Source organism: Lytechinus variegatus, chromosome 3 (assembly GCF_018143015.1).
Source record: "Lytechinus variegatus isolate NC3 chromosome 3, Lvar_3.0, whole genome shotgun sequence".
NCBI classification, from domain to species: domain Eukaryota; kingdom Metazoa; phylum Echinodermata; class Echinoidea; order Temnopleuroida; family Toxopneustidae; genus Lytechinus; species Lytechinus variegatus.
The window spans coordinates 4288332-4305370 of record NC_054742.1 but is presented as its reverse complement, the minus strand read 5'-3'; the positions used below and the strand labels follow the sequence as shown (position 1 = coordinate 4305370).

Sequence of the window (17039 nt, the reverse complement as noted above, 5' to 3'; positions counted from 1 at the left end):
AGGGCTAAGGAGAGGGCCATCACCACGGGAAACCACAACCTTGGAGTGGAAGGCTACGAGGTGTACTGGTGGGGCCGTGGGGGTACTGCGCTTCGCAACTACCCAAGTGACCTCCAAGGGAGACTGAGATACAGCTCCATATCAACCTAAATAATCAATCATGTGGGATCCAATGATTTGGGCTGCTATAGTGCCAAAGAATGTAGACAAACTGTAGACGATGCACTGAATTCAACCAGAGCTCTACTGCCTTGGTGCCACATATGTTTCTTGAGCATCTTGCCACGCCTTTACTATTATGCACAAGGACGAACTATCACCTCACAGGCAGCTTTGGACAATGTCAGGAAATCTGTGAACAAGTATATGCCAAGAGAAGGATTCGGCGCATGCACAATGCGTCATTTATCAACCACATCTTCAACTGTCAGGAACACTGGTACTACAAGAGAGAAGGCATTCACCTGTCAGACGAAGGAAGTGACATCCTGATTAATGATTTCTAGAGGGCAGGTCAATTTGCCCTCAATGGACAAGACTTTGAATAAGAGAGATGTAAGAGCACCAGGATTGGTGAGTGCAATTCCTTTAAATTTGATCTGGGAACAGCAAGACACTGGACAGGCTAGGAAGAGTTGTTTCATTACAACCCATGATATTTGGCTCTTCATATACTATCGTAATGGTTTCTCATGCTTATATTGGTTCATTATCCGGTTAACCAAACGGTATCTTCGGCTCATACCAAAGAGAAAATACAAGACGAAACATTAACCTTTAATGAACTAATGAATAATACTGATAAAAAAACTCCATAATTAAATCAATAGCAAGAAGTGCTCGAGGGTTAGCAACTGGCATTAAGCCAAACTGATATTAGGAAGTTCCAGTTTTGAATTTAGTTTGTTTTACCTTACAATGCAATCACATCTGTCATATTGGCATAGACGGACACTCGCACCTGATTGGACATGGGTAATGGCGTTCTTTCTACCTAATTGCAAGATATACAGAAACAGTGCCTATCCAATATTTCTTTTCATGGTACGAGTGTTGCTCTGGTCAGTACTTAATTATAACATAGTTTGATGTGTGCGACTGAGTAAATCAAAGGATTGACCCCCCCCAAAAAAAAAATGGTAATAATTCTGGGTGTTGTTTTGGGGGTGTTTTTTAGTACATGGCAATTTCATTATCATTTCTCAAAGCATGCAGGGGAAGGAATGACCAAGACTGAGCTCTGTGAGCCAATGGCGGGGAAAGGCCAAGAATATCGGATATTTGGTAGGGGGATCCTCGTCCAAGGAAACTGGGACACTGGGAGGAGCCACCATCCTCCCAGCTGGTCACGTGACTCGTGACCCGGTTCCCCCTATGTGGTTAATTCTTAGCCTTACTCTCTCCTTCATCTGCCGGCATTGAAATTTATTAATATTACTGCAATACACATGTTTGTGAAGCATTGGTGTAATAATTAATGGTTGATATTACTGTGATACACAAGTATGTGAAATATTGGGGTAACAATTCCAGAATGGAAATTAAAAGTTGAGAAAATGGCAATATCTGGTATATTGTGTCATATTGCTTCTAACAACTGAAATTACATTTTGAAAAATTGTTTTGTAACACAAGAAGTCTCAACATGCTTCCAAATGTTTCTTTCAATGCATGGTAAACTATAAGCCATACTTCATTGAGCTTTGTATGAAGGTCTTCAGAACAAGGCACACAAATGATAGGAAGCAAGACAAATCAAAAGAAGTGTAGTGCTCTTTTTGTGTCTTTCTCTTTTGCTATGCCTACAATGCAATCATGTATCCATTATACTCTCATTTGTAAAATATTTGGGATTGTCTTTGTTGTTATTACTCATATGATTTAAATGATACATTTAAAACACCATACCTAATCTAAGATGACCTCACAAAGGGAGTAGATAAAGAGGATAGATAGGTAGATCAACTTAACCTAAAGTAGAAGACCTCACAAAGGGAGTAGATACACAGGATAGGAAACTAAACCTGCCCTGAAGTAGAAGAACTCATAAAATGAGTAGATACAGAGGATAGGAAACTCAACCTAAACTGAAGTAGAAGACCTCACAAAAGTTGTAGACACAAAGGATAGATAATGAACTTATCCTCAAGTAGAAGACCTCACAAAGGGAGTAGATACAGAGGATAGGAAACTCAACTTACCCTGAGGTAGATGATCTCGCAAAGGGTGTAGATGCGGAAGATGGTGGAAGAGATGTGTGGAAATCCAAGTTCCTTCTTAGTTCACTGATAACCTACATTAGGGGAAAGAGTCAGAGATAAGAATGGTGTTTAAAATTTATCATAGAAAACAGAGAAACAACATTTAAATTGGTAACCAGTGTTTTCACTACGGTGGTCTTTGCTGGCCAACCAATTATGACAGGCACACATTACAAAATCACATCGCCCAGCTGGCACTATTTTCCCACTGACAACACGAAAAAAATATATGATTTTGACTTATAACCATGCAATTATGGTTTAAGCCTGATATCTTTTTATCTAAACACTGAAATCAACTTTCTGCCCCCCCATGACATTATTGGAGATATTTTTCCACTCAAAAGACCATGGTGTTAGCCCTAGTCTTAACATACTTATAACAAATGGTGTAATAACAACGTTCAGTTACATATTTATATAAATAGTATAATCCATAACAAAGAGATTCTTTCTTTTCTGTTTTGTTAAAAAATTCATAATGCCCTAAAAAAATTCTGCTGATATTACTACCACTAGTCAAGTTCAAAACCTTCTTTCTTCTATATTTTCTCCTTTTATCTTTTCACTTTTCTTCCCCTTGTTCTATTTCTTTTATAAAGCATTTGAATACAATGATGCTATTTCTAAATTCTGAATAATCCAACTGTTCTGTTTGCAATAAATAATAAATACATAGATAAATGAATATTAAATAAATGAATAAATAAATAAATGAATAAATAAATAAATAAATAAATGAATAAATAAATAAATGAACAAACAAATAAACTCACCTCCAAAGAGTCAGTAGAAGACACAGACTGGAGAATAAACTTGATAACAACAGGTAAGTCATCTAGATCAGCAGATACAAGACTCTGTAGAGCTGAACCCCGAACCTAAACAATATATCAGACAAACATCTTTATAATGAATCAACAGCAAACAAGTGAATTTATGAAGATGTGTATCTATCCTTGTATGACATTCAAAATGGATGGTGTTTTAAAAGCTGTTTGTAACTTATGCATGAGTTTACCTGACTTTGTTCTGAGGTACTAAATGTAACCCATCTGTGTAGAGGTATATCATTAAGCACAAGAAAGGATCACAAGAGTCATGAGTAACTTGAGTATTATCACCCCCAGATGTTTAAGGGTATGAATGTGCATAATAACAAACTTCTCTTCAGGAAAAAAATGGAGGGAATGAGTGGGAGGCTAAATAACAAACATTAAAACTTTACATCAGACATTCTAATCTCTTAAAATTAATAATTTTTTAAATCTCTATCAAACTAGCTTAAGCTTTAAATAATTCTGTTTTTTCTGTACTTAAATCATGTTTCAATTATAATGAGCTGGCATTAATTTTCTCATTAACATAGTGGTAAAGCACAACATCTTATTAGTTACCTCTCTAAGAAGTTCTGGAGTTAAGTTGAGGTTATCCAAGGCATCAATGATTGGTACAGTCAGCTGAGAATTACATTCTAACATATTTCTTTAACAAGAACATAAGACAGATAAAGGAATCAACAAGTCAACTTAATCAAATATCATCCTTAAAAATGAAATTTATATTTATTTTTATTTTAAATGTTTTTTTAATCATATTTTAAACAATCTTAAAATACCAAGTAAAGGGAGCCCTTGGAACACAAACCTTAGTGCTAGATCACAGCAATGAGTTTGATCATTGATTACATTGATCATTATATGCAATCAAGTATAAATATCAAATGTATGATCAATCGCTATGTTTTGTGCAAATGGCCCTGGGATGAATAAATTAAAAAATAAATAGTATTATAATTTAATTTGATGTGATGTAATATTCAAGTAAAAAAAATCAATAGAAATGTCAAAACAATTGGTAGATATGCTTACTTCAATCTGTTAGCTAGCTCATTATGTTCTTGATCACTAACTACTTCTGGAACACAAGCAATGATCTCTCTCTGGACCGATGGTGACGATATCTCTACCATCTCAAGCATCTTATCTGTCATCTCCTGTTACGGTAAAAATTTGAAGATGAAAAACATCACTTTTCGTCACTTTCCTTACTTACAAATACCAAATATTACCAACTGTTTAAGAAAAACCAAACCTGAGTATCATTGTTGAGACATGACAAATGATATTTCACACATTTACAGATCCCTATTTTAAACCATCTATAAACAGTCAATGAATCTCTTCATCAGTAGAATATTCAAAATTAATAAGATACTAATAAATGTGTACTGAGGTACTCCATCTTTAACAGACCTTGCTGTTGATAACATTGTCCATCCAATGAAACTGGTTGAGAATAAGTTTAGGTAAGTCAACGGCCTCACTGTAGTCAAACATGCTACTGCAAGCATAAAATGATAGCAGAGGAAACACAGAGTATAAAACCAACATGATCAAATAAAATTGTGTAGATTTAATATGATTTATACAATTTTCAAGAACTAATAGGAAAAGATAAAAAATCATTGAATGCATGGAGTCCATTACTGCAAATTCATTGAACATATATTTTTACTACTCCTTCTTCATATCAATATTAATAACAATAGACATGGTGTGCTAAATCTTCTGACAGTTCCCAGGGTCTCATTCGATAGGATTGGTTAATATTGTTTAGCAATGTTTAGTTGAATCATGCAGTTCATTGCAGACAAAACATCATATTGATCATTACTTACTCTTCTTCTCCCATAAATTCAGGCAGCTTTTCAAGCAACATATTGACCAGAGCAGGCTAACATATAAACAAAAGGAAATAACATTCATGAGAATCAAATCTAAAGACAGAAAAGTGAAGTGAAAAGTGTCAGTTTTTACTGGTCTAAATCAATTTTATGTTTACTTTCTAAACACTCTTTTCTTTCAAGTATATTTACTTTTCATTTACAATGCATGTATTTCTGCAGATGCTCTCCTCTGTAAACAAATAAAAAATCTTACATTTGTTTAACAAACAATGAATAAAAACCTCTACATAAATTCTGATAAACTACCTTCTCTTCAACCTACATGACTTAAATTTGATTCCAATTACTATTCCCATTTCCCTTCTTACTCAGAAGAATGAAATGATTGCAAATGTTTAGAAAGTCCTTGACTTGATTAGCTTTCAAAATAAAGATAATCATACTGACCTGTAGTTCATCAATGGCAAGAATCAATCTGATGAGACTATCCTGATTCCCTCCCCTGGCGCTGAATAATAAACACAAGAACAGTCAGGTTTTATCCTTCCACTTATTTACATCATTAAAATAATGTATATATTTACAGATTTCATCAATAAATCTTTAATGATAATAAACATAAATTTGTATTGTGCAACTTTTATATGAATATATTTAGCTATGCTGGGTCAGAGTGCTTTTTACTCAATTCTACAGGTACATGTACACAGCAATTTTTTTTATTAAAAAGATAGGTTTACAATGTAGATTTGAAGGTTAGTGATGGATAGCTTCATACATCAATTGCTATTCCACAATTTGGGGGCAGCAAATGCAAGTGCGCAATTGCAGTGTGACTTTTGTTTTGTAAATGGGGATCCGGAAAATAATCTTTATGTAATTTGAATTTTTAATCTTAATCAGTCTTTTATGAATTTTTAGCAACTTTTGGTGAAGGCTTTTTTTTTATACTCCACCAGTTAAAGGTATTGTTTAACTTTGTGAGGAGCCAATTTAAAAAAATCTCAAACCAAGATGAAACATGTGTACAAGTGCATGTATTAGAACTAATAAACCCTGAAATCAAACATTGAGAATGAAAAGCTATAACTACAAGGCAAATCCTGATTTTTTAAATAGGCGTCTTATAGACGCCTAAATAGTACACATAAGTGTATGGGATGATATTAAGATGGTGTTTCCGGTCACTTTATATTTCAATTTTTGAAGCACTAAATAATTATTTTCGTACGCAATTTTCTCTGGGCTTCATTTTTGTAACATATCAAAGACACAGGTGACAAGTGAGACCTTCCAGCTCAGATTTTTTAAAAGTCAAACGAATGTTAACCAATCACTTTAACTGTAAATGCACGTTTATTAAAAGCGTTAATTTTTTTTCTCAAAATAAACTTAATGACTAAGGGCTCATATATATATATACATATCAAGTCAGAAATCAACATCAGATCAACTTGTTTTAAAATTAGTTTTACCTCTCACATTCAGCAGAGGAGCAAGTTGGGAGAAGACTGTATTTGAACCTGGAAGAAAAGAAAAAAAAAGGGTCAACAAATAAAGAAGCATTTAATTTGAATTTTGAAAAATATGCATAAATTAGCTTTAAAATTTTTTAAATCAAATTTAAAAAATTGAAATTCTATGTAGAACTTTTATGAAGCTCTACCAGTTGTAAGCTAAAAAATCAAAATTCGTCAACAGAAAATGAAGAAGCATTTTTGGTGAATTTCAAAAAATGCTAATAAATTAGCATAATAATGAGTTTCAAAATTCTGTGTAAGTTTTGAAGCCCCCACCAAGTGCTATCATATGAAGCAAATAGAATTGAAATCGGACTTGAAATGCCAAAGAAGCATTTTGAAAATTGTAGACGGATGACAGACGACAGATGACGGACGCCATGACATAAGCTCATCGGACCATTTGGGCCAGATGAGCTAACAATTATATGTGTAACAATACACAGTATTACTATACCCAGTCATAAGACAATCAATGACTTGTTAAAAACATTGGCCTTACTTTGTCTTCGTGTGACTGGTCGAACAAATTCAGGCATTTGGTATGTGAACCTAAAATAAAATTTTGAGGTGTGCAGTTTGATGGCCACAATCGCCCAGAATTTAAAAAGATCCAAAAAGGATAAGTTCCATACAGATTCAATGAGTAACATAGTAATATGTCAAGCCTATATTAATAGAAAACTGAAGATTCTATAAGGTAAAATATCTAACAGGTATCTCTGAAAATGTTACCAAAATAACATTTGGATCTCTTGCTTTGATATGTGGCCTTCAATACACATAAACTTTTGAAGCAGAAGATACAGAGAAATGTCTATCAACTGTAAAAACAATCTTTAAATTTAGAATAAGTACCCATCATTTACTCATGGAAACTGGAAGACATAGATGCCCAGATAAAGTACCCTCACATTTAAGAAAGTGCAACAATTACAATTAAGAAAGGGTTGGGGATGAATATCGAATAATGTATTGTAGTGCACACAACAGAAAAAGAAAGGGGGTAGCAATTTAGAGCTCTTAGCAACCAAGACCCATTTATGAAACTTGAACAATATAAGTTCATCAAAATCATTATAAATATGAGAAGGTTCTATCATCCATCACATTTTCTTTTTCTTTCTTGCTGTTATTGGTTTTAAACAATGCTCTTTTTAAAAAAAATATATATATATGCGTCATATATGTCTTTCATTCAGGCTATTTAAAATCAAAGGCGTACCTTTCCCAAAGATATTTCTATACCATAAATTAAAGATTTGTTTTTTTAAGTTGATAGTTGATTTCACTTTATAATTTTTTGTTTCAATTAATTGGAAAACAATGAATATTGAATTATGTGATATTATAAAGATAATATAGGCCTACTATTTTCAATACTGTTTTTTATGTTGTCATTGTAGATATTCTAAAACAAAAAGTCAAGTGAATGAAGTTCATTACAAATCTGCATCAAATTCAGTATATTTCTTACCTGACTGGATCCTCAATATGATTTTGGAGACCTGATATAAAATCTTCAACTGTCTATATAGCAAAGAAAAGGAAAAGAAAATTATTTTTTTAAACTTAAATCATTGATTATTTATAAGTCACTTTAAAAAAATCAAAACAAACTCCATCTGTGGAAGAAGAAACATCTCAAAACAAAACTCATAGATTTTCTGATTGGTTTAGATATCAATAAATTTTGCATGAGAGAAAGTAAATGCAGGTCTGTAAGAATTTCAAAATCTAACCAAAATAAAAGGATTCCGATTGCTAACATTCACAACTTAAAAAGATTACATTCATTACATCTGAGTTCAATACAGTTGAAAAAATCATGAATGAAACTTCTAGTTTACCATGAAATATATTCCTCAATGTTTTTAATGGGCTCAAAACACAATCATCTGGTGGTAGATACATAGTGGAATACATTTCACAGTAAATTAAAATTATCAATTGACAATTTTTCAGCTACATGTATATGTATACTCACAACTTGTATTCACGATTTTAATAATATAATTCATTCTATTTGCTTGAAACCCATCACAATTTGAAGATAATCTCAGTTCAAGTAAAATTTGAATTTAAATTCTTTTGAGATGGGCCCAAGAGTTCTAAATAAATAAAAGTAACAATTGAAAAAAACCTGGGTTGGCCAATAATTGCTGCATATGTGTACACACTTTATCAAAAGTATGTTTTTAAATAGGACATTTTGTTTCAAACTTTTAATCAAATGAATATTTGTCTGAAATTGTAGGCATAAGTTTACATGTAGAGTATATGTTAGAGAACAATAAGCACCATATTGGAAACCACTGAATCAGTAAACAGGATTCAGTAAGTTACAGATAACTAAGAGTTGAGCCTTGATGATAAACAGTGTAAACATAGTGTAGTAGGTCACACCATGTATCTTTCTTGGGCAAGTGTTGGTCCTGAAAAGGACCACCCAATCTCATTGGAGAGACTGAGGACCAACACTTGCCCAAGAAAGATACATGGTGTACCGTGAAACCTACTACACTATTCTTCTTCGCCATGGAAACCTTCAGAAATGATAACATACCTCTCCTACATTCATCCTAGACTTGACTGATTTCCTCAGCTTTTTCTGAAACATCACCTGGTCTACATCTGTAATTTGTTGTAAACAATCATATTAATTAGATTTCAATTTGATAAGTTTTAGTCTACTTGAATTTGTGTCACACTCATTTATTTTAGTGTGAAGCATATCAGATTTAATAAATATGGCAAGTTCCCCCATGTCTGCGCAATCCCCCATGTCTGCGCGATTCTAGTAAAAGATACGCAATGAACACAAACTTTACACAACACACAGATTTTCATTAAAAATTCCGACTCAAAATGGTGGAAAATTAATGAATTTTGGGCATTTCATGTGACGGCCTCAAAATGCAGCATTTCTCATCAAAATACCTGAATCATGTGCAAAGTGAATGGGTGCGCAGACAAGGGGTACCTTTTTTTCAATCTGAAAATGACTGCCCGAAGTTTTTAAAAGAAAATCCTATGTTTCTTTCAAATTTCTATGAAATATTTGGTACACTTACTCATAATACTATAAGGAACATTATTTACTGAAAGATTTTGTGAAATAAAAGGAAATTCATACATTTTAACTCAAATAATTAGGTGCGCAGACTTGTGGACCACCATCATATTTAATTCCAGAGATTGAAATGGTTACTTACTGAGTTGATTAGGATGATCTCCAGCAATAAGACAGAATCCAGCATCCATTACCATCTTTCCAAATGTTGATTTGTCAACAATAGGAGCCACATTACTTGACCTGCCCTTGTCAGCACTTGTTCTTGCTCTTTTAGCTATAATGAAATAAAAAAATAGAGAAATTTGAAGCTGAGATTACTCATTATACTGTGTATTAATCCATTCAAACTGCAGCAGATACCACTAGACAATGAGCCTTGACTATGAGCTGAACTATGCACACATCAAGTACTCTGAGGTCCACTTGCAAAAATTATGACAAATTGAAAATGTCAAAATCTTTGTCTAAATTGAGTGATTCCAATGTTTACTTTTTTCTTTGCTCACACTCTTATGGTCTTCATTTCCAGAGTTATGAATGATACAAGTGTTACAAGAGCTGAGAAATTGAACTTTTGTTGTTAAAGATTTGTGTCACAACTACATGTACATGTAGCTATCCTACCATTGCTTTTGACCAGAATTTAATTTAAATTTGAGTTCAGAATATGGGCAATTGGGTAAATGGTTTAATATAATGAATATGCAAGGACAGGGGCAGCTTGCTACCTTGCATGCATGTGAGTATATAAAAATGGAACTAATAAAGACTCGTTAAGGTTTGGAAACTTCAATGAGTCTTTAATCAACTTTGACTTCAAGTAACTTCCTACCTTTCACTGCACCCTCAGTTGATGTAGGGTTTTCTTCTGGAAGTGATTCCCTCTGTCTCTTTGGTTTTCCTTTGGACTTAGCCATGTCTAAAAGAAAAAAAATGTGTAGATCACAAAAAATAGGATTTGCACAATTTGTCCGTGTTGTCACTTAAGAGCTCAGTGGCGGTCGCACAGAAGCCTTGTTAGCCTAACAGAGCTCTAACAGTAAGACCAGTCACATCTTTCGAATTGTGAAGTCAAAACATTTATTTGAATGTGTAAGTAATGCATTGTTGTAACATTAGGCATTGCTGCCTTATTACTGGTTGAAACAGGGCCTCTGTTAGCGCATTGTTAGTGCTAATGTTTCTGTGTGGTCAGAACTGATTTGTAAGCTAATTTAATTAAAAGAAATGTCTTTTTATCAGTCAATCACATTACTAACCATTTCATTCATTTGCATCCTCAAAACAAATATACAAAGCACACATTTCTATTTTCATTCTGTAAACAACCAATCAGCCAGATTTGTTAATATAATAACGTATATTTTGATTGAAATCTTCTTTTACTTGGTCATGAATGTACATCTACAGTCAAGAGCATTGACGCTGGTACAAGTCTTGCCTTGAACAATTTTTCAAAGACAAAGTTCTTTAATTCATGAAAAATTGAGGCAAGACTGAAAAAATAAAAGTCCAAGTTTTGTAGTTTGATTCAAAGCACTCTTCCAATGGGTGATATCTCAACTTACATACATGTGAGAAGTCTCAACGATGAAAAGTGAAATTGAGAGAAATGCATTAAATTCTCATCGTACAGAATACCAATGCTTTAATTTATTCAAGAATTCGGAAAAGTAAAACATTGGATGATGTTTGAAGGTTTGCATGGTGGTATTAACAATCACAGAAGTGGTTTATGGTACAACATGTGTAAAGTCCTAGAGGGACTGGGATAAGAAAAGTGGATAGAGTTGGAGATGAAATGGAAGGGCGAGAAAGTGGAGTGAAAAGTAGAGTATTCTTTTCAAAATGAATGTAGTCCTTAAAAGGACTGCAAACCAGAAGGAGTGGAAAGCCGAGTATTAGGCAGGCCTGAGTAGGTGAGGGAAGGCTGGCTGGAGTTGGCGAATAGAGTACTACATTCTTCTGCTACTACTCCATTTGCCAACTCAAGCCAGCTATCTCTCACCTACTCAAGCCTTCTACTCAAACCTGCCTACTACTCAGCTTTACAGTCCTTTTAAGAATATGTGGCGAACAAACGGGTGAGCTGCTGCAGCAGGGAATAATTTTCCTGGTATCGCATTGCAATTTGCTCCATATTTTAAATGACTGCTATGTATAAAGTCTTTTGTATAACATATTTTTACATAGGACTGTACATTACTTAGTTGAGAGCTTTTCTCTTATGACCAAAGATGCTATTCAAATTTGTAACTTTAGCAAAATTATCCCCTGTGCAGAAAAATCTTTTAATCACTAACTTCAGTCCATATAAAAATTATGGCGAAGCCAAGCGAAGCAATGTCAGACTGTAAATTTAAACGATGACGTCAAGATCAGAGCCAAAAAACAGCCGTTCCGAAATGCGATATTTGGAGAAGCAGTGGGCATACTGTTTATTGACCTCGAAAAGTGACTGAAAGAGACTTGCTATGACATTTGTGAACGATTTCTGGTGGAGAAATTTGCTCTAAGTCAGCCAGTGCGTAAAAAAAATCAATGATTTGTCCCCCAAAACAAGAGAAAATAAGCCAAACATTTCCAACCTTATTTCACCACACAGGGAGTATTAACATACATGTAGAACAAGGTTATATCATAACTTTGTTCATTGAATGAGTGGGTTGTGCTCAAGTTGTCCTCTGTTTTATATTTAGGACTCACTGTGTGACTGTGGTGAAATAAGGTTGGCAATGTTTGGCTTATTTTCTCTTGTAGATTCACCACAGACAGGTTGGTTGTACTGACAGCACTGTGTTAGTGATTAAAAGCTTCTAAAATGTTATTGTTTAATAAAATTCTTGGTGCTACGATTCTACTGGTTTCTTAATTTAAATATGAAGTTTTATGATTATTGGTATCAATATTTAATTGCTGTTTGTCAATGTTGATGTCACTGAAAGAAATTAAAAGAATCAACTAATTTAAAAATATATTAATATAATAACTTCGGAGGAGAAATAACCCTGACCCCTCCCCTCCCCCTTATTTTATTTTGTTCCTGCTTAGCGAGTGTACATGGATGATCCAGAACAGGGTACATGTAGGGGAGGGGCAAAAAAAAATGACTTGGATAACCTAGCCAGGAGGTTCATTTACTAACGTATGCTTACTCTCCACAGAGCCAGGGATTCGATTGCATTCATCATGGACCTCCATGCATTCATCTACACGTGCCGCCAATGAACCTAAAACTTTCGCCCCTGAGATTTCTACTTTCCTTCTAAAAGATCTAGCCCTCAATCAGCGTCATTTCTGACATTTCTACTATATTGAATTCATTTTAAACAAGAATTCATTATAAAAACAAGAAAAATGTTATGAAATATGAAAAGATCGGAAAAACTTGCCACCGTGTTTACGTCACCATCTTGATTTCATTGTCTTTCGCTAATTGGTGACAGCATGCAAATAGCATGATCTTTTTATAACATTTTTCTCCTTTTTTTTAATGAATTCTTTTTTAAAAATGAAATCAACATCGTAGAAATGTCAGAAATGAAGTTGTGTCCCATGGACATGATTTACATGTAGGGCTAGATCTTGTGGCCCAGTGGATTAGTCACCGGACTCTGAAACAGTGGGTCGTGGGTTCGAATCCCAAGACCCAACCATGGCGTAATTTCCTTCAGCAAGAAATTGATCCACAATGTGCTGCACTTAACCCAGGTGACGTAAATGGGTACCTGGCAGGAATTTATTCCTTGAAATGCAGCGCAGGTCACAGCTGCACTGCTAAAGCCAGGGTAATTATGCTGCATATACTGTAGAGCGCTTAGAGACTTCTGACAATGTAAGTATTAAGCGCTATATAAGTATAATTATCATCTTTTAGAAGGAAAGTAGAAATCTCGGGGGCGAAAGTTTGAAGTTTTTGGGCAGTACGTGTAGATGAATGCAATCGAATCCCTGGCTGAGTGGCTCTGTGGAGGGTAAGCATACGTTAGTAAATGATTTTTACTCCTAAGTCTACGAGCCTCTTGGCTAGAATAACCGTCATTTCTGGGATTTATTTAGGCCCTAACAATTTCTGACATTTTACTATCTTCTTCTTCTTCAGGGTAGACCTGTGTCCTTCACACTTGAAGATTAATACAGGTGATTTGTGTGTCTGATGCTTGTGCTTGACGGTGAGGAGTGTTAGAAAAACCAAGACTCAACATGACTTGAATTCACATCCTGTATAATACAGATTTAAAATACTAATGTACGGCCGCAGAAAAAGTGGCTTTTTTAGAACCTCAAGTTTGTACTCAAAAGTCTGTGAGTTGGGCAGATAAATTTCATAGAAACTGAACTCAAATTGACATTCAATTACCCAAGAACAAACACATCTGTGAAAGAAAGCAAAATAAACATTCATGCATAAATAAAGCAAATTATAATTTTCGAGAACATTGTGGCGTACGGGACATTCAAAATGTGTCGTACGGGACATCTCTAAATTGAAGCCAAACTTTCTTACTTTTTGTTGTCTCTTTGACTTCTTCAATCACATTATTTGACTGATGATAATGATAATCCTATCAAACTAAGACATTCATTAGGTTAGAAAAAAGCTATGACATGTAGCTGAATATTTCTGTCAACATATCATAAACAAAATAATGTGTCGTACGGGACAATTGTGTGTCGTACGGGACACTTGTGTGTCGTACGGGACACTTGTGTGTCGTACGGGACACTTGTGTGTTGTACAGGCACTTGCGTGTTGTGCTGGGCAGCCTGAATAAAAAAAATGAACTTTTTATCAATCAGAAGGAGCATTGCCCCTAAATTCTTCCTTTTTTATGAAAAATCTTTTAATAAGTAGTCATTCAGGATAATATAATTAAGTAACCTCAATATATACAATCGGGAGCAATATGTTATAATTTTTTTCAGTACTTCACGTTTATAATTTCGTGGAGCTCAATAAATCGCTCTCCTTATTTTTTTTGAGGAGCTCAATTGAGCTCCTCAAAATCGCTCTCTGTGAGGAGCTCAAATCAATTCATTACAATACAGATTTTTCTTAACATTGTATATATGCAATAGCTGTGTTAGCTATTAATTAATCTGTGGTGAAACTAGGCCTGGGTCATGTCAATACCTTTACAAGATGTTGTACACACTCCTGAAAAAAAAAATTGAAAAATTTCAAATTTTACATCTTTAAATCCATGAAATGGCCTTCTTTTTTCCATAATTCCTTGAAATTACTTTGATTTAGTTAAAAACTATCAGAAAAATGAAGAATATTCACCACTTTCCCGACTCTGATTTGAAATCACCTCGGTAAATATTGTAGTCCCACATGTAGACTTCCATGGTGTTGCCATGAAAATCTACATATGGGACTGCAATATTTACCGAGATTAATTAATTAAAATCAGAGTCGGGAATGAGATGAATATTCTTAATTTTTCTGATAGATTTCAACTAAATCAAAGTAATTTCAAGTAATTATGGAAAAAAGAAGGCTATTTCATGGATTTGAAGATGTGAAATGTGAAATTTTAGCAATTTTTTTTTTTTGAGGAGCGCGATTTTTTGCTCTCCTTATTTTTTTTAAGGAGCGCGGTAGGAGCGCCGGCGCGATCGCGCTCCTCAAAAATAAATGTCTGTTTTTTCATGATGGGAAATGTACAAGTGTTCACAGCATTTTTATGAGCTGAAAAACTTGAGGTTTTGTGTTATATTTTAGTGAATTAATTGATTTCCAAACACTATTTAAACAATAAATGAATGAAACTGTGTGTAAATTATGGGGCTAAAATGTTATAATTTTTTTATATAAAATGTATACATGTATCTACATGATATATGTCACAACTGTCACTTGTAATTCCACAAAATATTTTTTTCTAAAGAAATGCGGTTCTACTTTTTCGAACCCATCTGCATTTCATGAAACCATATGGTTTGTCTTATTTTCCAGATTTTTTTTACAACTTGAAAAAGTAAGGAGTTTCACTACTGTATATAAAAAATAGTGATCATCAAGGGAAGTCCAAATAGATGATCATGATGATTGATATGTACTTTTTTTTACGTTTTATAATAATTCCACATTAGCATGCAAGAGGAATTCATCTTCCAGGCTAGGTTGAAATAATTATAAAGGTTTTCTTTTCATGCTCAATGATAAGAAATTAACCTGCTCTGATTAGTGAAAATCACCAGTTTAGTTGAAGGGATTCACAAAAGAATAAGCCTACATGAAATCAATTAAAATGTTTAGAATCACCTATTTCATGTTCTATGGAGATAAACAAAGTACTTTTTCAGTTCACTTTATGTTAAATCAATTAAATGAATTGAAATATGCCTACTATTTATGGTTTCTGAATCAAAATCCTGCAATTAAATGCATTATATATTGTGTGTCATACGGGACATCCCGTACGACTCACGCTGTGTCGTACGGGACAACTTTTAATAGGACAATAATTACAAAATGAAGGGCAGTAATTAGATCCTTATGGGATAAATCGATCACCCATGAGTCAAAGATAGAGAAACTGATTTTATGAAATTGCATCATCAAAAATAAAATTGTAGGAAAAACTTTTGCATTGTCATGTGTCGTACGGGACATTGCCAAAAATAGGTTCGGAAAAATCAGGGCTGCCCCTATTTTATTTTTGATGATGCAATTATGGATCATGAAAATGTTGTAGATATTTAAACATTCAACGATATATTATTCTATTGACCTGCAATATTTTCAATCTTCTCGTGCTTTGCAAATAATTGTTTCAGGCGGTGTTTGTACTTGACTAGGTTCAATTAGCAAAATTATTGAAAATTTAAAATTCCATTGTTCCCCCAATTAAAACTAGGCCTATATTAGGCCTATCTGTCTTCACTTTTGGTTAAAACTCATAATTTTCATAAAATTTAGGTATCATAGTAAAATATTACACTACTTATGGCTTATTGAAAGCATGTTGAAATTTATGATATTTTTGAAGTTCTAGTGTGGAATCGCCCACTAGCGCTACAGCAGTAGCAGATCCACCGCACCAGCCCGGACCCGGGCCGCGGCCGAGACTGGAGATGGTCGCTGCAATCTGCGCTCAAGCAGCTCGCACGGGAGTCATGTCAAGCATGAGACAAACTGGGTCTGAGCTGGTGCCTGACGTTCAACACGAATATAAACGCAATAAAACAACTAGAAAACGAATTCTGTACCTGCAAATCAGTTGATGAAATGGTTCAAAACAAGGAAACAGCTACTAGACTGAAGAGTTTTTAACGTTATGATCATGACGACATTGACAGCAGTTCCAAGTTCCGGGTTTAAAGGAACCGCGCGTAATGAGCAAGATATTTCAGTTTTAATTTGCCAATCTGTTTTTTTTTAATAGAGATTAAAATTACAATTTTTCAAGAATTAAAAAAAATATTCAAATTAATAGTATTATTATTTTTATATGAAAAATACTTTATAGGAAGCCATAATACAA

At 34.0% G+C, this 17039-nt stretch overlaps 1 protein-coding gene across 2 annotated transcripts in view; it reads right to left on the bottom strand.

Annotated features, from left to right (window-relative positions):
• LOC121410029 (Fanconi anemia group D2 protein-like) overlaps positions 1 to 17039 on the bottom strand; it is a 61431-nt gene that overhangs the window by 35684 nt on the left and 8708 nt on the right. Inside the window, exons 1-13 of one of the 2 annotated variants that reach the window (XM_041601849.1) lie at positions 16765 to 16886; positions 10379 to 10465; positions 9686 to 9820; positions 9037 to 9104; positions 7948 to 8000; positions 6426 to 6473; positions 5398 to 5458; positions 4942 to 4997; positions 4517 to 4604; positions 4133 to 4257; positions 3659 to 3746; positions 3038 to 3142; positions 2202 to 2293 (exon numbers count right to left, since the gene is read on the bottom strand). In XM_041601849.1, coding sequence (XP_041457783.1) covers positions 2202 to 2293; positions 3038 to 3142; positions 3659 to 3746; positions 4133 to 4257; positions 4517 to 4604; positions 4942 to 4997; positions 5398 to 5458; positions 6426 to 6473; positions 7948 to 8000; positions 9037 to 9104; positions 9686 to 9820; positions 10379 to 10463 — 1004 coding nt within the window. In that variant the 5' untranslated portion in view covers positions 10464 to 10465; positions 16765 to 16886. Of the gene's footprint in view, positions 1 to 2201; positions 2294 to 3037; positions 3143 to 3658; positions 3747 to 4132; positions 4258 to 4516; positions 4605 to 4941; positions 4998 to 5397; positions 5459 to 6425; positions 6474 to 7947; positions 8001 to 9036; positions 9105 to 9685; positions 9821 to 10378; positions 10466 to 16764; positions 16887 to 17039 lie in introns of those variants that run through there. The other variant, XM_041601850.1, reaches the window with a different exon arrangement.